General features: G+C 44.0%; 1 protein-coding gene across 2 annotated transcripts in view; it reads left to right on the top strand.

Annotated features, from left to right (window-relative positions):
* Positions 1-20841, top strand: part of Cdc42se2 (CDC42 small effector 2) — a 72223-nt gene that overhangs the window by 45209 nt on the left and 6173 nt on the right. For both annotated transcript variants that reach the window (XM_026780523.1, XM_005350059.3), the window contains exons 3-4: positions 1965-2260; positions 19855-19956. In XM_026780523.1, coding sequence (XP_026636324.1) covers positions 2207-2260; positions 19855-19956 — 156 coding nt within the window. In that variant the 5' untranslated portion in view covers positions 1965-2206. The remainder of the gene's footprint in view (positions 1-1964; positions 2261-19854; positions 19957-20841) is intronic.

Consider the following 20841-nt stretch of genomic DNA (forward strand, 5'->3'; position numbering starts at 1 on the left):
AGCTCTTGTAGACCAGGCTGGTCTCGAACTCACAGAGATCCGCCTGCCTCTGCCTCCCGAGTGCTGGGATTAAAGGCGTGCGCCACCCCCGCCCGGCGAGCATTGTGAATTCTTAAAGTAGTGTATGGGAATGAAAAGAAATAGCGTTACTGGAGATGTGAAGAAACTTTGAACTGGGGAAATGTGGGTTGTTAGAGCAGTTATCAAAGATGGTACAGTAATAAATCACATGGTAACTTAAACAGAATAGCCAGTGGAGACGAGCGAATAAACGTAAAACACTACTGCTTGAAATGTGAAATTAATATTTGCAGGTAGGGTCTAGCTGTTTATATTTGAATCAGAAAATGTGACATACGTGAACAAAGCCAAATAACAGAGGTGGAAATGCTGTAGCGTGCACCATGGTGAGCAGTGGGGGTGTCTCCACAAAGACAAGCTGTCTTCATGCACTGGCTGCTGGAGATTCCGTTTCCCTATGATTTCTCACTGGCTGAGGCCTTAGATCCAAGGGCCGTTAAACCTGTTTGGAGCTATGCTTAATCATTGGGCACTAAGTTACAGTTAGGGTGGTGGTTTTGCTGTGTTCTCCTACAGTAGTAAGGTTGCTTAGTCATCTTTGGGCACTAAGTTACAGTTAGGGTGTTCTCATGCAGTAGTAAGGTGACTGGCAGTGACGCTGTCCTTTCCAGAAAGCTAGGAGAGAATTCTCAAAGTTGTTACCATAAAGAAATAATCAATGTCTAAGGATATAGATGTATTTTGGAGACACACACACACATACACCTTTTTTTTTTCTTTTCTTTTTTTTTTTTTTTTTTTTACATTTAGAGAGAGAGCACACACTTTGACACTTTGGTTCTCATGTGTGGTGGTCAGAGAATCATTTTCAGGAATAAAGTCTCTCTTCTATGTTTTGATCCAAGTTAGGTCCTCCAGTTTGGAAGCCAGTGCTTTCCCACTATCTTGTCAGCCTTATGTACAGCCTTTTTGTTTATCCAGTTTTTAATTTTTCATTTCCTCGTACATTTCTTATAACAAGATTGGGCAGAAGAAACGAGTAAAAGTTTCCTTAGATCTAGTTAAATCTCAGAATATTTCTCAGTTCCAAGACCAAACCTCTCTACTTCTTATCTCTAAACTTGGGCGAAATAAAGAGTGTTTGTTTCAAGTCTGTATTTTAATTATGGCAGGACTGTGAATTTCTCTTCCTTCAGTCTTCCTTGGATGTTTGCTTACTGCATGAATTGTTCTTCCTGAGGCATGCTAGCCTTACCCTCTAGACTGCAAACTGAGGTCCAGGATTGTATGTGCTGCAGCTCATCAGGTCTGTGACTTGAGTACACTCACCATGAAAGTGGCTCAGTGCCTGTCTCAGCAGGGTTAGTCTTCCTGCTTTGAAGAAATCAAAGGGAGGAATTTAAAAAAAAATGTGTGTGGTTAGGGTAAAGGATACTTAACTTATATATAAAACAATACTTTTTAAAGTAGTCACATTGGTGAGAATAAAGGAGAATTTTGTGTTGTATTTACATAATATAATGTTAGAAGAGCCTTAGTCTGGTCAGTCTTCACGGTTCTGTAAGATGATGAGAACAATGATTCTCAGATGCAGTGTTTATCGGTTTGAGGCCGCCGCCGTCGCCTCAAAGTTTAATAGGCATTTTATTTAAAAATTACGTTTTAACTGGTAATTTTTAAATAAAATGCCTATTAAACTAATTCATAGTTATAGACTATTCCATGAAAACAAGGATTTTTCTGTTTTCACTATTACAACATTGACCCTTCATAGTCAAGTGATAACTCAAAATAATAATTGGTTAAGTCATTGAGTTTGTGAAATTGTTGACTTTCAGTATTTGCTTTTTGGGTAATATTTACTCTTATTGTATTACAGATTTTAAAAGATAAATGATCCCTAGGATAGAGCAGTGACTCATTGGCTTTTCTCCTCTCCCTAGACCCACCGCAGGCTCTGGATCAAAGTGGTTCTTTTCCTCCCATTGACCTGGAACCAAGTTTCTGCAGAACCGGAAGCAGAGAAAAGAAACAGACTTTCCTTTTAATCAACTTGAGACCCTGACTCCAAGGACAGAGACACAGTGAAATAAAGTATTTTGACAGCCATTCCTCACTCGGAGGGCGAACGCTGTGGAGCTTCTTGCCTGGAGACTTGGAGCCTTTGGTGGTGCTTGCTGAAAGCATGAGTGAATTCTGGTTGTGTTTTAACTGCTGCATCGCAGAGCAGCCTCAGCCTGTAAGTATCTGTGTGAATTGGACTTTGGCTGTCAAGCTGAGCAGTTGTGTTTCTAGGACTGTCACAGGGAATAGTAAAGAGCTGGAACTCTGAGCATCTGTTAAAACAAACTGACAAACAAAAACAGGCCCTTGGGCTTGGTGACACACACCTATAATCCAGCACTCTGCTAGGCTGAAGCTGGAGGAATGCCATGAATTTGAGGCTAGCCTGATCTACAAAGCAACTTTAGGACTAGTCAGTGCTTTATAGCAAGATTTTGCCTAAAAAAAGCAAAACAAAGGATAGTTTATTTTGAGAAAATAGTGAGTATCAAGAACTGTGCTAGGAGCTTGGTGTATCGCACACCTCTAATCTTAGCATTTTGGAGGCAGAGGCAGGTGGATCCTTGAGTTTCAGAGCAGTTAGAGCTGCATGGGGCTGCTGCCCGCCCACCCCACCCTGTAGGGCGGGGAGTTGTTGTATGCCCCATTCTGCATCCCTGAGAAGCTTTTCAGAGCCCTGACAGATGGACGGACAGGGAGGAAGAGGAGGCCTGTGTTAAGGACCACATCAGATATTAGACTGGTGCTTGGGAGGTGTGGCAGCCAGGCCCCTGCAAGCTCGTCTCCACTCATCTGCTGATATCCTCCCAGCTCTTGTTTCCAGTTGTGGGAGGGCCAGTTGTTTTGCTCACAGTCACACAGGTGGTAGGTGGCACTGGGTGACTTCTTCACACAGTCTGTGCTGCCTGGCTTATGTCAACCTGATACAAGCTGGAGGCATTTGAGGGGAGGAAACCACAACTGAGAGCTTGCCTCCATAAGATCAGATTGTAGGCAAGCCTGTGTGGTAGTGGCTTAATTATGGGGAGGCCCAGCCCACTGTGGTTGTTTGTGCCACCCCTAGGCTGGTGGTCCTGGGGACTATCAGAAAGCAGGCAGTAAGTAGCACCCCTCCATGACTTCTGCATCTGCTTCTGGCTGCTTAAGTTCTTAGCCATGCGTTCCTTTGATGGTGGACTGTGGTGTGGAAGTGTAAGCAGATAATAACCCTTTCTCCCCAATTGCTATGGTCATGTTGTTTTATTACAGCAATAGAAACCCTAAGACAGAAGCCCTTTTTTTAGTGCCTCTTAACCTTTATGCAGAGGCCCACATCAATTCATCTCTGAAAGGCTGGGGATACAGCTCAGTGATGCAGGGTTTTGGTTTTAAGATTGAGTTTTGCTGTCTAGGCTGGCCCAGATCCTGTAATCCTTGGGAGGCTGGGTTATAGGGTGCTAAACCATGCTTTTAGTGCCCATTCTGAATTCTGTAGAGACTGGACTATATTCCTTTGTGTCCTTGGGGAATGTGTGTATACTTGCTAGCTGGTTGATTGAATAAATGAATCTATATTTTATTCAACTTTGTAACTACACAAGGATGATGAGGATTACATTTTAAAATATATTTTCTCATCAAGTTATCAGTCTTTGAACTTTTGCTGTTTCAGACATGTTTTTCAGGTTCAGGTGTTATCAGTGTGTTGGTTTTTAACTTACTTTTGTTATAGCAGGATTTGTGGGAGGTGTCTTCACTTCCGTGCTCTGTAAACAAGTTATGCGCTGTCTTCCACTTTCATACTTAGCTTTTTTATGGATGAAAGGTGAATTTACTGATGTGCATCAAGTTGGGTGTACCTGTCCATGCTAATCAGCTAGCTAAAGACACTTCATTGAACAGTCATTCTTTTTATTAGTGATTTGATGGCACCTGTTATCTGTTAAATACATGAGTCTAGTTTTGAGAAATGCAGTGTTATGTTCTTTTGACACAGTTGCCTCTGCTACTTTTTTGTTAATTTTGTTTTCTTTACTGATGGGGCTGAGATTGAGCCCAGGCAGGTGCCTCCTTCAGCAGTTGCTGCTCTTCCTTCATGCTTTCTTACCTCACAGGGGCAAAGTCTTTTCATAGCTTTTCTTTGTCAGCAATGTTTGTTTTTAAAGTGGATTGTGGTTACATTTCCTTATATGCTATCGTCTGTCTATCTATCTATCTATCTATCTATCTATCTATCTATCTATCTATCTATCTATCTATCTATCTATCTATCTATCATCTAGATATATCCCTTAAACTGCACTCAGAGCCTTGCCCATAGTACAAGGAAAAGTATTCTACCGCTAAACTATATCCCAGCCTTGTTTATATTTTTATATATAAGGTATTGTATGGTGTAGATTCTCAGTCCTGTAGGCATTTTAATATTACCCTGAGTTTAAGGTTCCAGTTGTGTGAGAATTGACATCTTTAGAGTTTTGAGTAAAGTAATTGTGTTGAGAAGTGGATTTCATTACCTAAGTTTGTTTATTTCCCATTCAGTTTGCTCTAGATATTTTATGAACTTTGATCCTGTTCTTAAATTCTGTTTTCCTATTATATTTTCCTAATGGTTATTATTATAAGACTAACAGTTGTATGTTATCTTTGTAATATATAGTTGGAAACACTGAAATTAGTTTAACAATAATTTAGTGTTGGAGGAGAGCCAGGCTGCTTGTTCATCCCAGCCGCCCGGCTAGCGTAGCCCTGAAATAACCACACAGAAACTGTATGAATTAAAACACTGCTTGGCCCATTAACTCTAGCTTCTTAATGGCTAACTCTTATATTAATTTAACCCATTTCTATTAGTCTATATATTGCCACGTGGCAGTGGCTTACCAGGTAAAATTCGCAGCGACTGTCTCCGGCAGATCCATGGCATCTCTCTGACTCTTTTCTTTCTCCCAGCATTCAGTTCTGTCTTCCCTGGCTACCTAAGTTCTGCCTTATCAACAGGCCAAGGCAGTTTCTTTATTCATTAACCAAGAAAAGCAACACACAGAGGGTACTCCCATATCAGTTTAGTTGAAACATTTTTATGTACTAAATTCTCTGAATACTACCTTCCTTTTCAAAACCGTTAATTACATTTTTATTTATTTTGTGTGTGGTAAGAGGGGGTGGCATGCCTCAGTGCTCAAGTGGAGGTCAGAGGACAATTTTTGGAAGTCAGTTCTTCCCTTCCACCATGTGAGTCCCAAGGATCAAACTCAAGTCATTACACTTGGACAGATACCTTCACCCACTGACAATCAGCTCCTGCATGCAGACTGACTTCTTTATTTTCGGATATTTAATTATTTTCTCTTTCTGAAATCCTTTTTTAAAACAGAATGTCTTCTATTTATTCTTTACCGTTTAACACATGTAGATGATGATCTGTCCCAAACCCTCTCCTCTCACCTCTTATACCCTTCATGTCTTTTTTTGGGGGAGACTCCCTTGGTGTTGCCTCCTGAAATGGACGGTGGGCAGCGGTGAACTGACGAGTGCAGTGGCCTTGTCATCTACAGAGACAGCGCTCCTCAGCAGTGAACTGACGAGTGCAGTGGCCTTGTCATCTACAGAGACAGTGCTCCTCAGCGCTCGCCTCACCCTCCAGCTCTTACATTCTTTCTGCTCCTTCTTTTTTCTTTCTTTCCTTTTAATTTTTTTCCCTGAGACAGGGTTTCTTTTTGCGTGTCCCTGACTGTCCTGGACCTGTCTTGAACTCACAGAGAGATCCACTTGCCTCTGCCTCCTGAGTGCTGGGATTAAAGGCATGCACCATCACTGCCCAGCTTCTCTCCTTCCAGGATGTTCCTTGAGCCTTGTCAGTGGGTATGGCAGGGCTTGATAAAGATGTCCCATTTAGGGCTGATCACTCAGTAGTCACAGGTTCTCAACACTTGGACCAGTTATAAGTCTAAGCATTAACTGCTGCCACTGCAGAGGAAAGCTTTGGCCAAGGTTGAGAGGAACACTAATCCATCTCCCTCCCTCTACCCCACCCTCACACCACATGGTCTCATTATGTAGTTCTGCCTGGCCTGGAATTTGCTACATAGACCAGGCTGGCCTCAAAGTCACAGATCTGCCAGCCTTTGCCTCCCAAGGTTAAAGGTTTGTGTCACCATGCCCAGCCTAGCAGTAATCTCTTTAGGGACTCTTTGCCTTCATTAAGACCCACAGTGTTGATAGGTTGATAGCTGACTGCCTTTGCTTGACTTGAGTGGGATCTAGGGAATGGAGGTTTAACTCGGTCTTCTCCCATGACATGCTTTTTCTGTCTCAGGGCTGCTGGATGCTATGCAGGTTTTGTTCTGGCGTTTGTAACTCTGATGACTGAGATAGTTTTCTTTCAGTCGCCTATTGTCAGTGGATAAGGAGAGTCGTAGATTTCAGTTTGACCAGACTTTTCTTGTGTGGTTTTAGTGGTAATGTCCAAACTCCTTACAAGTCAGCCCAGGAGCAAAGTTACATTGCCATACGTTTTGTTCCTTTTCCATTTTGTGTGTGTATGTGTGTCCTTATTTTGTGCATGTATAGGGCACATGCGTGTAGAAAAGCACATATCAACACTGTGGGTCTTAATGAAGGCAAGGGTCCCTAAAGAGATTATTGTTAGGCTGTACATGGTGACACATACCTTTAATCCCAGCACTTAGGAAGCAAAGGCAGGCAATTCTATGACTTTGAGGCCAGCCTGGTTTATGTAGTTCTAGGCCAGCTAGAACTGCACATATGTGCATGTGCAGGCCCAAGGTTGATGTCAAGAATTATCCTCAGCTGTTCTTCCATTGTAGTCATGGAGGCAGGATCTGTCTGTCATACCCAGACCAGCTTGTTCTGGAGAGGTGTCTTTTCTCTGCCTTGGGAGGCTAGAAGTACAGGTGGGCTGCCATGCCCCTGACTCTTACAGGGGTGCCAGGCATCTAGACTCCAGTCCCCACTCTTACATGTCAAACACTTTACCCAATGAGCTATCTCCTCAACCCCGCGATGCCATGTTTTAAGAGCCTAATAAATTGAGCATGCTGTTTGAGCCCAGGCTTTGGAGTTACAAGAGACGGACAATGGAAATGGATCATTTTCTTTCCAAAAAGATTTGTGTAACATTTGGCATGCCAGTTACATAATATATATTTATGTGAACTACTTCACAGAAACCCTTAGCCTTCTTTACTTTCAGAGAAAACATATACAACAAGCTATGTGGTCACCATAGTTGAAGAATACTTGCTATTGGCTCCAAGCACACACTTAAAGAGCAGTTATAATCTGGCGTCCTTCTAAATTTCACAGAACTGTATGATTGCTGTTACTGTAGCCTTCTCTGAAAGTTACTGGGTCCCTCGTAGCATTTTCTCAAGTATTTGCTAGGGTGAAGTGCCACATGCCAGCTCTCCCACTCCTTAGCCCTGCTTTTTTGCACATTCCATGAGTGCAGAGTGAAGAGCCTTGTACAGGAAGGAAACTAGGAGGCAGTTTCTGCATCCTCCATGCTAGCACAGTGCACTGTGTAGCATGACAGCATCCCAGTGTTTCCAGCTGGGCCACAGATGTGCGGCTGCTGTTAGGGAGCACTAAGGCTGTAGATTTTAATTGAGCGTTTACATCTTGTAACTCAGTTTAAAAAGTGTTGTCAGCAGCTTTCACGAGAAGTGAGTTCTTTGGTTATTGTGCAGTAGACTGCTCGTGACTTCTCAGGTGTGGCATGGGTTCTTAGGGAATGCTCGTTTGTTTAAACTGCTTGCCTTTCCTATCATATCTCCTCATGTGGCAAATGGTGTAGTTTGTTCAGTTTCGATGTGTCAGTGCCTTAACAGCACTAGAATTTCTGAACAAGCCAAGTACTGATGGACCAGCAGTGAACAGACATTGCTGCTGCCATGGACTCACTGTGGTGGGAGAGATGCTTACTCTATAGATAAGTAGTTATGATGTCATGGTGATAACTGCTTTGTAGGAAAGGAAAGCTGGGAAAGAAGAAAGAGATGTAGGAGAAACAGGGGTGTGTATTTAAATAAGTCCAGAGAAGGCCTCTAAGAAGGTGAGCAGCAAGAATTTAGGGGAGTAAGCTGCACCCATACCCATGAGATGGAGTTTAGTTAGAAGAGCCTGGAGTAAGCAAAGGCAGTATAGAGGGAGCGGATGCCCACGTAGACAGTATGCTGGGAGTTGAAAACACTGTGGGGCCGAGGCCAGAGACGTCGGCTTTTCCAGATTATAAAAACTGGATTTGGTTGTTTGCAAAGTAAAAACACTGTTGCATCTTAGAGCCAAGGCTGGAGAGCGTTCGCCCTTTCTGAGCTGTTTGGGTGACCAGCCCTGCTTCCACAGAGCAGCATTTCCTCCACCGTCAGATGAGTGTGCAGTGTATTGGCTTTCTTCTGCCATTGTTTTGCTCTAATGTAGTTTTAAGCCATGATGCAAAGTGGGAGGAGGCTGCAGATGACTGAGAGTTGTGGATCTTCAAGGAATGGGCATGGGATGGACTGCTGGACCGCGGTATTCTGTTCTTTAGTGCAGCTGGAGAGAAGCAGCGGAGTCCCGGGAAGCAGTTGGGGTGTTTGCCGTTCCAGGGAGCCAGAGTGGCTGCTGAGGCGCTCTGGCTTCACAGCTCTCCTTCTGAAAGCAGAAGTGCCGGTTATGATTCATTTAATCTCACATAGAATCATAATTATAATTGGATTTGCTTTAAAAAGTTACCTTTATCAATTAAGATGGGGGAATGGCCCTGTGTTTTGGAAGGACATTGAAGAGGACTAAATGTATTAGTGTGATTGAACCCAGAAATTCCAAAGACTTATTTATGGTAGATTGAAACTGCCTGTTTCCTGAGGGGCTGCAGTGCCGCGTGCATCAACAAGTTTGGATCTGCAGTTAAAGGCTTGTTTTCTCAGTTCTGGGTGGTGCTCGAACCCTCAGGTCAGACCTCACTGGAGTCTTCAGTCATCTGCAGGATGCCTTCAGAAGGTCTCTTTCTTCTTGAGAGGGCAGCTTCTATGCTTAGTGTGCCGCTGTGATGTGTTCTCAGGTGATGGGACAGTCAACCGTGTGCAGAAGCCACCACGGCTGAACCAAAGTCGACCTTGCTTCATTTTAAGCCAGCAGCAGAGTTGACCAATGAAAGTGTTTGCTATAGGATGCATTTCTTACTGCAGGTGTTAGAGTTGAAGTACAGAGAAAGTGACATTGTCTTCATTTGCAGGCCCTTGAGAAACTAGGAAGCCTCTTGACAAAACAGCATAGATGGGTTTTCATGATCCAGCTCTTAACCCACTAGGAGCTGTTGGAGAGCTAGCTGCAGAGAGAGTCAGAGGCAGTAGAAAGCCTTTAATTGATTTAAGAGAGAACCCTCTGTTGTGGCTCGCCTGGAAGTTGCACTGCCTTCTTGCTTCAGCTTCCTGAAGGTGTCTTGTAGACAGACACCAGCTACTGTCTCACCTTTTAGTGCTTAAGTTGATCTCACTCAGTTCACATTGGGATCTCTCTGCCCTCCCGCCTGCCTCTCTCCCTCCCCCTAACCCCCTCCCCTTTTTCCATATCCTTACAGCTACCTTGCAGTTATAAATTAATTATAGGTACCTCAAGGTTACAGCTAAAAAACTAATCAATGCATTTAAGTATTTAAAAGACAGAATCAAATCCTCTTTGATTTTGTGAATCTGTAGAATACATTTTATGCCAGAGTCATCATTGCAGCGACGCTAAATAGTGCTAGGGATAGCCAGCATGGAATGGTTGTTTTGTTGGTGGACAGGGTGCCTTAGACCTGTCCGTTGGTTGGACTCTCATCCTGTCTGTATGCTCTTGCCCTTTAGTGTACTGGAATCTGAGCTGTGGGGTTGCGCACAGTCAGTCTCACAGGATAGGGACAAATAGCTCCTGTAGCACGCTGGCTAGTTTGGCTGTTGCAGGAGCTTCATTAATGATGTTTAACAGTCTAATGGGTAAAACGAAATTCTGTTTTTACTGTTTTCTTTGATTGCTAATGAGGTTAAACTTTTCCTTTTCACCCTCCCTTTCTTCTTTTTATTTTATTTTTTGAGACAGGCTTTCTCTGTGTGGTCCTGGCTGTCATGGAAGTAGCTATGTAGATCAGGATCTGCCTGTCTCTGCCTCCCTGAGTGCTGGGATCAAAGGCGTGCACCACCACTGCTGGGCCTTCCTGCCCTCCCTCCTTTCCTTCTTTTCTCTCGCTCTCTCTCTTTTTTTTTTTAAGACAGGGTTTCTCTATGTGGTCCTGGAACTATCCTGGAACTCATTCTGTAGACCAGGCTGCCTCAAACTTAAAGAGATCTGCTTGCTTCTGCTTCCCAAGTGCTGGGATCAAAGGCGTCCACTATCACCCCGGTACTCAACTCTTTCTGCCTCCATGTATGCCTGCAGGCCAGAAGAGGGCACCAAATCTCATTGTAGATGGTTGTGAGCCACCATGTGGTCGCTGGGAATTGAACTCGGGACCTATGGAAGAGCAGTCAGTGTTCCTAACCTCTGAGCTATCTCTCCAGCTCCCTCTCTTTCGTAATTTTTAAAAAGGTTATTACATTATATATTTAGTTGAGGGAGGCATGTGTATGCCATACACATAAGTGGAGGTCAGAGAGCAACTGTGGGGGTCAGTTCTCCATCTCTACTGTATTGGTCCCTGAGCAGGCTTGGCCGCAAGTGTTTTTACCTACTGAGCCATCTTGCTAACTTCATGTTAAGAGGCATCTTATGTATGCCAGGCTAGCTTCAAAGTTATTATATAGCCAAAGATGACCGTAAACTTTTTTTTTTTTGTTGTTGTTGTTTGTTTGTTTTTTTGAGACAGCGTCTCTCTATATAGCCCTGACTGCCTTGGAACCCAATATGTAGAACAGGCTGGCCTCGAACTCATAGAGATCTGCTTGCCTCCAGAGTGCTGGCATAAAGGCATGTGCCACCAGACCCAGGGCTGGCTTGTGTTTTGTTCTTCCTACCTCCACCTCCCAAATGCTAGGATTTCAGGTCAGCACTCACACACTTAGTGCTCTGCCCACTGAGCTACATCTCCAGCACGAAGTTAAGCACATCTTGATGTTTTTATTGATCAGTGTGATTTTTCTGTATTTCATATTCATAGGCATAGTTTTAGTATTCTGAATACAAGCTATTGACAGCATGTGTGTACACACTTGTGAGAGCCAGAGACTGATGACAAGTGCCTTCCTGTGTCCTGTACTGTCTATCTCACCAAACTTAATTCCCCGATTGGGAGTCCTTTGCCCCTTAGTATGAGATCTGTCATAGTGTATTGTAGGCATGCTCCATAAGCGACTTTGTTAGCAGCAGGTACTAAAATATTTGGAAATACTCATCTGTATCCACACATCATGCGTGAGTCACAGAGTCTGTTCATTCTGCTTTTCATGAGCTCAATATCATGCTGATGTCATGGTCTCTTTTTTTCTACTTTATGTTGTCCTGGTGTCTGGGAGGGCGGATCTGTCCTTTTATTCTATTTTATGTTTTGGCTAGTCTTAGTGGAATTTTCTGTGCAAGTTTCAAAGTTTGTCAGGGTTTCTAAAAGACTTAAGATTTCAGTTAGATTTGCATTGTTTATAGATTGATGAAACTGGATGTGTGTCTTCATGTGAAAGCTTGTTTATTTAAAGGCAGGGTCTCATCTAAACCAGGCTGACCTTAAACTCTATGTGATTTTGGTTTCTGGTCTCCTGGTTTCACCTCCCTCCCCCAGTGTTGGGTTACAGTTGTGTACCACCAACCTGGTTGTATATGTTGCTGGGGACCCAGCCAGGGTCTTGTGCATGTAGGCAAGCACTTGCCCAGCTGAGCAATTTTCTTAGCTTTTCGGCTCCAGTGCATGCATGCGTGTGTCTGTCCGTCCGTCCTTCTGTCCTTATGCACAGATAGGCATATGTGAGTGTATGCTTGTGTGCCAGAGACTGACACTGAGTGTCTTCCTCAGTTCTCCATTGTTTTGTTTTTTTTCCTTCGACACAGGGTCTCAATGAATGTTACAGTCTTGTATTGAATTTTAGTTTTGTGCTGTCAAATTTCAATATGCATTATACTGACTCATTTGACTATTAGGGTATGAGTTTCATAACAAATTAGAAATTTCTTGAACTCTGTGAGTTCGAGACCAGCCTGGTCTACAGAGCTAGTTCCAGGACAGGCTCCAAAGCCACAGAGAAACCCTGTCTCGAAAAACCAAAAAAAGAAAAAAAAAAAAAAAAGAAATTTCTTGAAATAAAATTCCCCAATTCAGTTCTTCCATAATTTTGTTCATAACATATGCAGCATAAAGCCAGTGTCTTTGTCACTGTGAAGAGACAGTGTGACAAAGGCCACCTTTTATAAAGGAAAGCATTTAATTGGAGGCTTGCTTACAGAGTTGGTCATATGATGGTTCATTACCATCATGGCAGGAAGCATGGCAGCATGCATGGCCCTGGAGCAGTATCTGAGAGCAGCATCCTGCTCCTCAGGCAGAGAGAGACAGAGTTACTGAGAGAGACTAGATGAACGAGAGAACTAGGTCTAGCATGGGCTTTTGAAATCTTAGAATCTCAAAGGCATGACCCTCTGCTTCCCCACACACTTGTTCCAACAAGGCCTCTCCTAGTCCTTCTCCAATAGCCACCACTCCCTGATAACCAGGTGTTCGAGTCTGTGAATCTATTGCGGCCATTCTTATTCAAACTACCATAGTCAGTCATTCTGGCATTTTGAAGGCATGTGTCTGTGAGCGGAGACTGTCTTGCAAAGCTGTGCTGTGCATCTTTCATTGGTAGATTTTGTTTCAAGTGTGGTTAAGTATTAATATAATACAACACTTTGTTTTTTAATAACTTTTGTAGAAATCAGTGCACTTAATAGCCTCATGGCAACCTGTATACTAAATATTAGTAGGACTTAAATCTTTAAAAATAATGAAAAATAAAAATAGTTTTTGTATTTTCCTCCTCTATCTCACCAGAAAACTTGTAGTGCCCTTGAGGTAGGTTTGTCCATGTGGTAGACTGAGTGCACAATTCAGAGACAGAGTCACCTTTGGGGACGTGCAGCACAAGTCGGGGCTTATGTGTATCTTAGACTGTTCTATCACAGGTATGTGCGGCCACCACAATTACCATGAAAAGAAAAGTCAGAAAACTCTTTTTGGTGAATGAGAAGAAAAACAACTGTTGTTTTCAAATAATTAAGAAAAAGAGTTGGCAAATAAGTGCCAGCTTTATTTCCCTGTGCCTGACGTCATTCCGTGGTCCTCTAGCTGCAGGCCGCGTGAAGAGCTCATGCTAACTGGCAGCTTTCATAAGTAAAACATTGCTCAAAAGACCTTATTGTTTATAAATCATCTGACCACATCTGGGAGATTGTTGTGTTTAGGAAAAAACAGTCTGCAGTTACAAGTTCTGTCGTGTGAGGGCATGAAAGTCTTTGCCTTTCTTGGTTGTGAATTTGTAAATGGACAAAGTGAAGTTGCTTCTCCAACACCAATAGTATAGAATTAATTTTTTTTTTTTTTTAATTCTTGGATTTTGTGAACCTGCAAGAATGGAGAATCAGGCCTTTGAGGTTACTGTGGTCGGGTTCTGACTCTATGTGACTTTGATACATAAGCAAAAAACTTCCATTTCATTCCTTTTAAATCAGTAACAGGGCCAGGTAGTGGCCCTTATTTCCCAGCCTTTATTCCCAGCACTCAGAGGCGGAGGCAAGTGCATCTCTGAGTTTGAGGCCAACCTGGTCTACAAGGTGAGTTCCAGGACAGCCAAGGCTACCCAGAGGAATTCTGTTTTGAAAAAAAAAAAAAAGAAAGAAAAAAGAGTAACAGGCTGATAAAGTTTAGGATGAAATACTTATGGTACACATTTTCTGTAACTGAAGATTGTTAGAGTTTTACTTATCCAAAATTAATAATACATTGATTTAATTAAGAGTACTGGCTATTCTTTCAGAGGATCTGAGTTCAGTTCCTACCACCCAAGTTGGGCAGCTCACGATGGATGACCTATAACCCAGTTCCACATGATTTCATACCCTCTTCTGTCCTCTGGGTACTTGTTTACACATTTATAAATACATGCATACACAAACATACATCAAAATATTTTTAATGAATCTTTCCATCTGTAATATTAACACATAGTAAGAGCATTCCCCTGCTCCCAAAGGTGGGAGTAGGGAGAGGCCCACAGGTTCAAGGCCAGCCTGGTTTGCTCAGTTAGTAATGAGTCATTGAAGAAAATATGCACAAGAAATCCCAGCTGAGAGCCCAGCTCTCTTCACAGGAAGAGGACAGATTGGATGTTTCTGTTAAGAGAGGAGCAATTTCATCATGCTCATGTTTTAAAAGGAAAATCTGGCAGTGGAGAGGGGAGATTTTCTTTGCTATAAGGATCTAGAGACGTGAGGCAGGGTGGAGCTGCCGGCAGCCAGGCTGAGTATAAATCTCCTAACTACAAAGTCAGGTGTACTGAGGAGGCTGAGGCAGGAGGACTGCAAATTCCAGGGCAGCCAGGGCTATACAGAAGGATCCCCACCCCGCGTCAACTACCAACCACACAGTATTTTTCAGGCATAAAGTGAACTTTTTTTCCCCCCTAAGGAACAGCACACTTTTCAAAGTGCAGAGTTTTAAAAATTCAAGACAAACACAGATGGAGTGTCAGCAGCCAGGGGAATTCCAGAGCTGGGCCTCAGCAAAGCAAAACAGGAAGCTTGAGAGGGCGCTCTCAGCCCCGCTGTGTAGGTTTTGAGTAGAGTCACTGTGCTTCCTGGAACACTTCACTCTTACAGAACACATCGTTAGCTGCCAGCCATCCAAGGAATCCCTGCCGTACTCAAAATGCTTTTCATTCTGCATGAGGTCAGAGGTCAGAGGTACAAACATGAACAGTTGTGCCTAGAGTAGAGGTGATCAGGCAAAAGTCTTTCCTTGGACTTTCTGCAGCATTACATCATAGAGCGTCAATAATGGAGTACTTTGGAGTAAACACAGAAGGTCTTGTCACCTGTGAGTTTTGACATCGTGGGCTCTGTACAACTGTAAAAACGTATTTCTTCATACACTCTGTGGAACTTTAACAATTTATTTCTGGGACAATGGGGAAAGTCAGCTGAGATACGGTAGTGAGGAGTTCAGATTTATTTTGGTTTGTTGCAGTATAAGCTATCAGAATCCTGTGATTAAGGAGTGACTATTGGTGTATGCTGTGACAGTCGCCGCTTCCAAGATAACTGCGCGGAGCCAAGGGAAGCTCACACCGTAGGAGTCCTTTTCTGTGAGCCACAGGGAAACATCCAGAGACACGTAGTGACTGCGTGCAGAAGGAACAGAGGATGGCTGTGCTCACTTGTGTTGACTGGTGTGGGCTCCTGTGCTTGCTCCCCAACCCTCCTCCTTCTTCGCCTCCTGGGTCCTCATATCCTAGGACTCTGTGGACAGCATGTGCCTTTGTGAAAAGAGTGTGCTGGCAGCTTCCCACCTTGCTTTGTGTGAGAGTGGCCCTGTGGCGTGTCCATGTCCGCATCCTGCCTTAGGACTTGAATGTGCTGGAGGGCACTGAGCCGCTGTCCCCCCCCCCGCCCCTCCCCCCGCCTTAGTCACCCAGCAGCTGGAGTGAGTCACTTGGTTGGGGTGGGGGCCATGTGTGGTCCCTTCCAAGCATGCGAGTGTTTGGTGGGCATAGAGAAGGTCTTTGAGGGCAGGGTGCTAGAGCCTAGGGATGTCTGGAAGGAGTGACTCCAGAGCACCAGATCTGTCTAGCGGCTGCGCTCACAGCAGAGGCAGTTGCTCCTAGAAGTGTGGTTCCTGTGAAACCTTGGGAGAGGCCCCGTTCCTACAAGCCCACTGCACCAAGGGACACAGCTGCTGCCCTCTTCTCCTCGTGACGGTGTTTGCCAAGAACCTAGACGCCCCGTCTCCGCCCTCGCTGGTAATCGGTTCACTTAAGATGCTGGGAAACTGATCGAGATTTGAAGTATGTCTAGGTGGGTGAACCAGAAAGAACAGCTTCTGAAGGCAGATTTAATGAAAATTTAATAGTTAATAGCAAAAATAAAAGGGGAACGAGGCCATTCCATATCCTCTTTTGCTTTGGTTCAAAGGCTCTTTTACAGAACCATGCTCTATTGCCCCAAACAGGAACAGTGGGGGGGAAGTAGGGTGAACGTGGTGGTGCAGACAGACAAACTGGAATTGGGTGAGCAAAGTGTAGACACAGGGTCTGGCCCCTCTCTTGGCTTTCTGTTACCTTTTAAATCTAAATCTCGAGTAAGGATACTTCTACTACAGGCCTGGAGGTTAAATTTAGAGAAATAAAGCACGAATGACCTGGGTGTGGTGATACACACTTTTAATCCCAGTCTTTGGGAGGCACAGTGGGGGGATCTCTGAGTTTGGGGCCCTGTGTACATAAGGAGTTCCAGGATTGCCAGGACTCAGGCGAGACCTGTCTAACAATACAGAAAAAGACAGGTGAGAGTGTGGCCTACCGTGTTAAAGGCCGCTCTGCAGGTACTCACAGAGGCTTAGCACACGCCAGTGACATCTGAGAGTGAGCTCCTGAAAAACCATCCTAAGGACCAGGGAAGAAATGGCTTAGTGGGTCAAGGTGCTCGCCATGCAGGCCCAGTGACCTGAGTTCAAGCCCCAGAACCCGTTTAGAGGTAGGAGAGAACAGACCCCACAGTCCTTCTCTGATCCCCACAGGTGCCCCAGCAAGGCCTCCCCATAGCAGTGATGGTTATTATTATGGTTATTATTGCTCTACTCTGGAGCTGCAGTCGGTGAGGAGGCCAAGGCCTCCTTGTTAAGTAAGACTTGGAGTGCTTGCTGTGCAGAGGAGCCCTTTAGGTTTGGAGGTTGAATTGGTGTGTGTGTATGTGCGTGCGCATGTGTGACTTGCATCTTGTGTGTGTGCAGGTTCTTGAGGCCAGAAGAGGGTGTTGGAGCCCCTGAAACTGGAATTACAGAGAGCTGTGAGCTGTGGGTGCTGGGAATAGAACCCGGGTCCTCTGCAAGAGCAGCCAGTGATTTTAACTGCTGAGCCATCTCTCCAGCCTAATTATCTGTGTTTGGATTCCCAACACATAAAAAGCCATGCATGTCTGCTAACCCAGGGAAAGAATGAAGAGGGTCCTTGAAGCTTGCTGACCAGCCGACTTAGTCAGTCAGTGAGCTCCAGGGAGGAAAGGAGGGAGAGAGAGACCCTGTCTCAAAAACAAAGTTACACTGGACTTGGGGGCATGAGCTTTTGATCCCAAAACTCAGGAGGCAGGTGGATCTCTGTGAACTTGGGGCCAGGCTGGAATACATAGTGAGTGAAGAGACCTTGTCTAAATAAAAATCTAAGGTAGAGACTGAAAGGGAAATAAAGGGCGGTGTCTATAAATTCTGTTTATATACTTATCAAATTTTCAAAGAATAAAATAGAACAAAAAGAAAGTCTAAAAGGAATCTAATCACATCCATACTCATGTAAACACCTCTAAATTTAGTGGGTTGCCATGCCGTGTGCCTTTAATCCTGGCACTCGGGAGGCAGAGGCAGGTGGATCTCTTGAATTTGAGGTCAGCCTGGTCTACACAGAGAAACCCTGTCTTGAGCCCCCCCCCCCCCAAAACCACAGTGGGTCATTAAAAAAAGACATGAAAGTAAGAGGGGCTATGGGGGAAGGGTTCAGTGGGGGGGGCTAAGAGAGGGTGATGGGCATGAGTGCAATCAAAATACACTACATACACATATAAAGTCCTCAGAGTAAGTTTTAAAACAGCTCACACTCCAGCCTTCAAGAGTCAACTTCGGAGCCGGGCGGTGGTGGCGCACGCCTTTAATCCCAGCACTTGGGAGGCAGAGGCAGGCGGATCTCTGGGAGTTCGAGACCAGCCTGGTCTATAGAGCTAGTTCCAGGACAGGCTCCAAAGCCACAGAGAAACCCTGTCTCGAAAAAAACAAAAAAAAAAAAAAAAAAAGAGTCAACTTCAGAAGGGAGCGAGTTATTTTCCTTTAAACTGTTATGAAGAGATAGTGTAAAATAGTGAATGAAAACAAACTCTGAGATCTGCCCCCCCCCCCCACACACACACAGCGAGCAAGTGAGCGTGCATGCTCTAGGAACAGCAAGGAAGTTCAGAATCCCTGTCGTTGCATAGTTACTGGGAATAAAGTCTGTCCAACTCAGAGAAGGCACATGCCGTAACTCAACTCTGGGGAACCAGACATTTCCAAAGAAAAGTATCCTGCTGCTTTTAGGCTTATTCTGCAACGATAAAAATCAAGATTGTGAGACAGTTTCTGCGATGTACATGTGAATTCTCCACTTCTGTGTGTTTATAGCAAGTCATGTTTAGACAGAATCTGCGTGTCAGACTTTAGGACTCACTGAAATGGCAGCAACATTGCAGTTTTGTGGACTGGATGTCGTGTCCTGAGGTTCCATTCCTACAGTTCAGTTTGCTGCCAGTTTTGGGGTGGTGTGCTATTACAAGAGAAGTGTGAGCAGGCTGCTGTGAGGACAGCGACCCCACTACAGTTGTAGCTACTCTTCGTGTCCTATCCGCGGGATCTGTGCAAACCTTGGATGAGCAGCAGGGAAGGGGCAGTCCTGATGCAGGGAGTGGCTGTCAGCTTGGCTGCTCACTGGGAAGCCGTCCAGCACTGCAGCCAAGAGTGGTGACACCCATAATCTCAGCACTAGCACAGTGACTTCTAGACAAGCTTCCACTGTGTAGATGAGACCCTGTCACAGAACTGACATGGAGTGGTCAGATACTAAGAGGCAGGCCCCAGCCTTGTTGAGTTTTGGCATGGTGTCAGTCACCGTGCTGTAAATGGACCAGAACTAACGCTGACCCTCACCCGCAGGCCAGCTGAATGACAGATTTATTCCAGTGTGGAAGGGTTAGGGTACCCAAGTAATGACGCCAGAGTATAACCAACTTGTTATAGAGCTGGAAAGTTGTGTTTAAAGTCAAGAGCACTGTGGTCAAGTCACACATGTTCTTGGTTAATGGTGAGGGTAATTTTAAATTTGTCGTATAAGTTATTTCTGACATAAACATACATATTAATGGTGTTATACGATGTTTGGTGTTTATATGTATGGTGTGCAGACAGATAAAATATTTCCTCAAACATCTGTTATTTCAACTAGTCATGGCAGTGAATGCCTTTAATCTCAGAATTGGGAGAGAGGCAGGATGGTCAGGAGCTGAAGGCCCATCTGGGCCACAAGAGACCCTGTCTTTAAAAAAATAGTTTTGCTTTTTTTTTTTTTTTGTTTTTGTTTTTGAAAAGATCTCATAACGTAGCCCAGGCTGGCCTCAAACCAAAGGTCCTTTTGCCCCAGCCTTCTCAGTGTTGGGGTTGCTGGTACATGTTACCATATTATTATGTTGTTAATATATTTATATATTAATAATTACCTTATTGTTATATTATTAATATACATATATATTAATATAACAAATTAATATTAGTAAATAAATTTATTACTTACTGCTCTATGCTAAAGTTTCCAGATGCTCCTTCAGATAAAGCTGTACTTGTGTGTCTGCGTACATTGCAGCATCACGGGGAGTCAAAGGGCAGCCTTTGGGATTTGGTTCTCTCCACCATGGATTCCATACACAGGTTTTGTGACGTGCATGACAAGTAGCCATCTTGACTACTCATCCTTAAGAGAGAAATTAGTATGAGGATTGGCTTTTCAGACTGCTGTGGAAGAAGACGACCATTTTCTCAATATGTTATTTCTCATATTTTAGAAAAGGCGACGACGGATTGACCGAAGTATGATTGGAGAGCCAACCAACTTTGTGCACACAGCTCATGTAGGATCCGGAGACCTGTTTAGTGGGATGAACTCAGTAAGTGTGTTGGTGGAACATGGCCCAGGGGAAACTGTCTTGACAGACTCAAACCTTTGAAATGATTTTTTTTAAACTTGTGCCCCTTTTAATAACATCATGTCAAGTGAGTTTGGAACTAGATTATGCCATTCAGATTGAAAACAAAATTGCCTGCACAGACCTTTCCTGCTGTCACTCCCTAGCAATATCATCTAGTTGTCTAGCAGTTGCTTGTACATATTGACACTGTATTAAATATGCTACTAAATAGAATACAGATGACTTAATATTCACGGGAAATTTGCTAGCTGATATGCAAAAGTCAGGCTACGTCATGCAGGAACAGCCACACTCAGTGTGAACATACATCTTAGATTTGGAATGGGTTAGTTAATGATTGGTTCTTATCGCGCCATGGAACTCCCAGGTGAGCTTTGAAATCAGTGTTTAATCCCAGTGCTCAGGAGAATCTCTGAGTTCAGAGGCCAGCCTGGTCTACATAGTGAATTCCAGGACAGCCAGGGCTGCATAGAGACTCTGTCTCTAAAAACCAAATAGGTAAATATTAATATTATAATAAATATTAATATCATATTAATATTTACCCTCTGGTTGTGAACTGCTTTTTACATACTCTTTTAAAGATTTAGTTATTGTGTATGTGTTTGTATGCATGTCACACATGAGCAGAGGCCAGGAGGAGGGAGTGTGATCCCCTGGAGCTGGAATTACAGGAAGCCACCTGACATGGTTGGGTCCTCTGCAAGAACTATATCACCCTTAACCACTGAGCCATCTCTCCAGCCCCACATTTTTTTTTTTTAAAACTATAAACTGATTGGCCGGGCGGTGGTGGCGCACGCCTGTAATCCCAGCACTCGGGAGGCAGAGGCAGGCGGATCT

This window comes from Microtus ochrogaster, chromosome 7 (genome assembly GCF_000317375.1).
Source record: "Microtus ochrogaster isolate Prairie Vole_2 chromosome 7, MicOch1.0, whole genome shotgun sequence".
Taxonomy (NCBI): Eukaryota; Metazoa; Chordata; class Mammalia; order Rodentia; family Cricetidae; genus Microtus; species Microtus ochrogaster.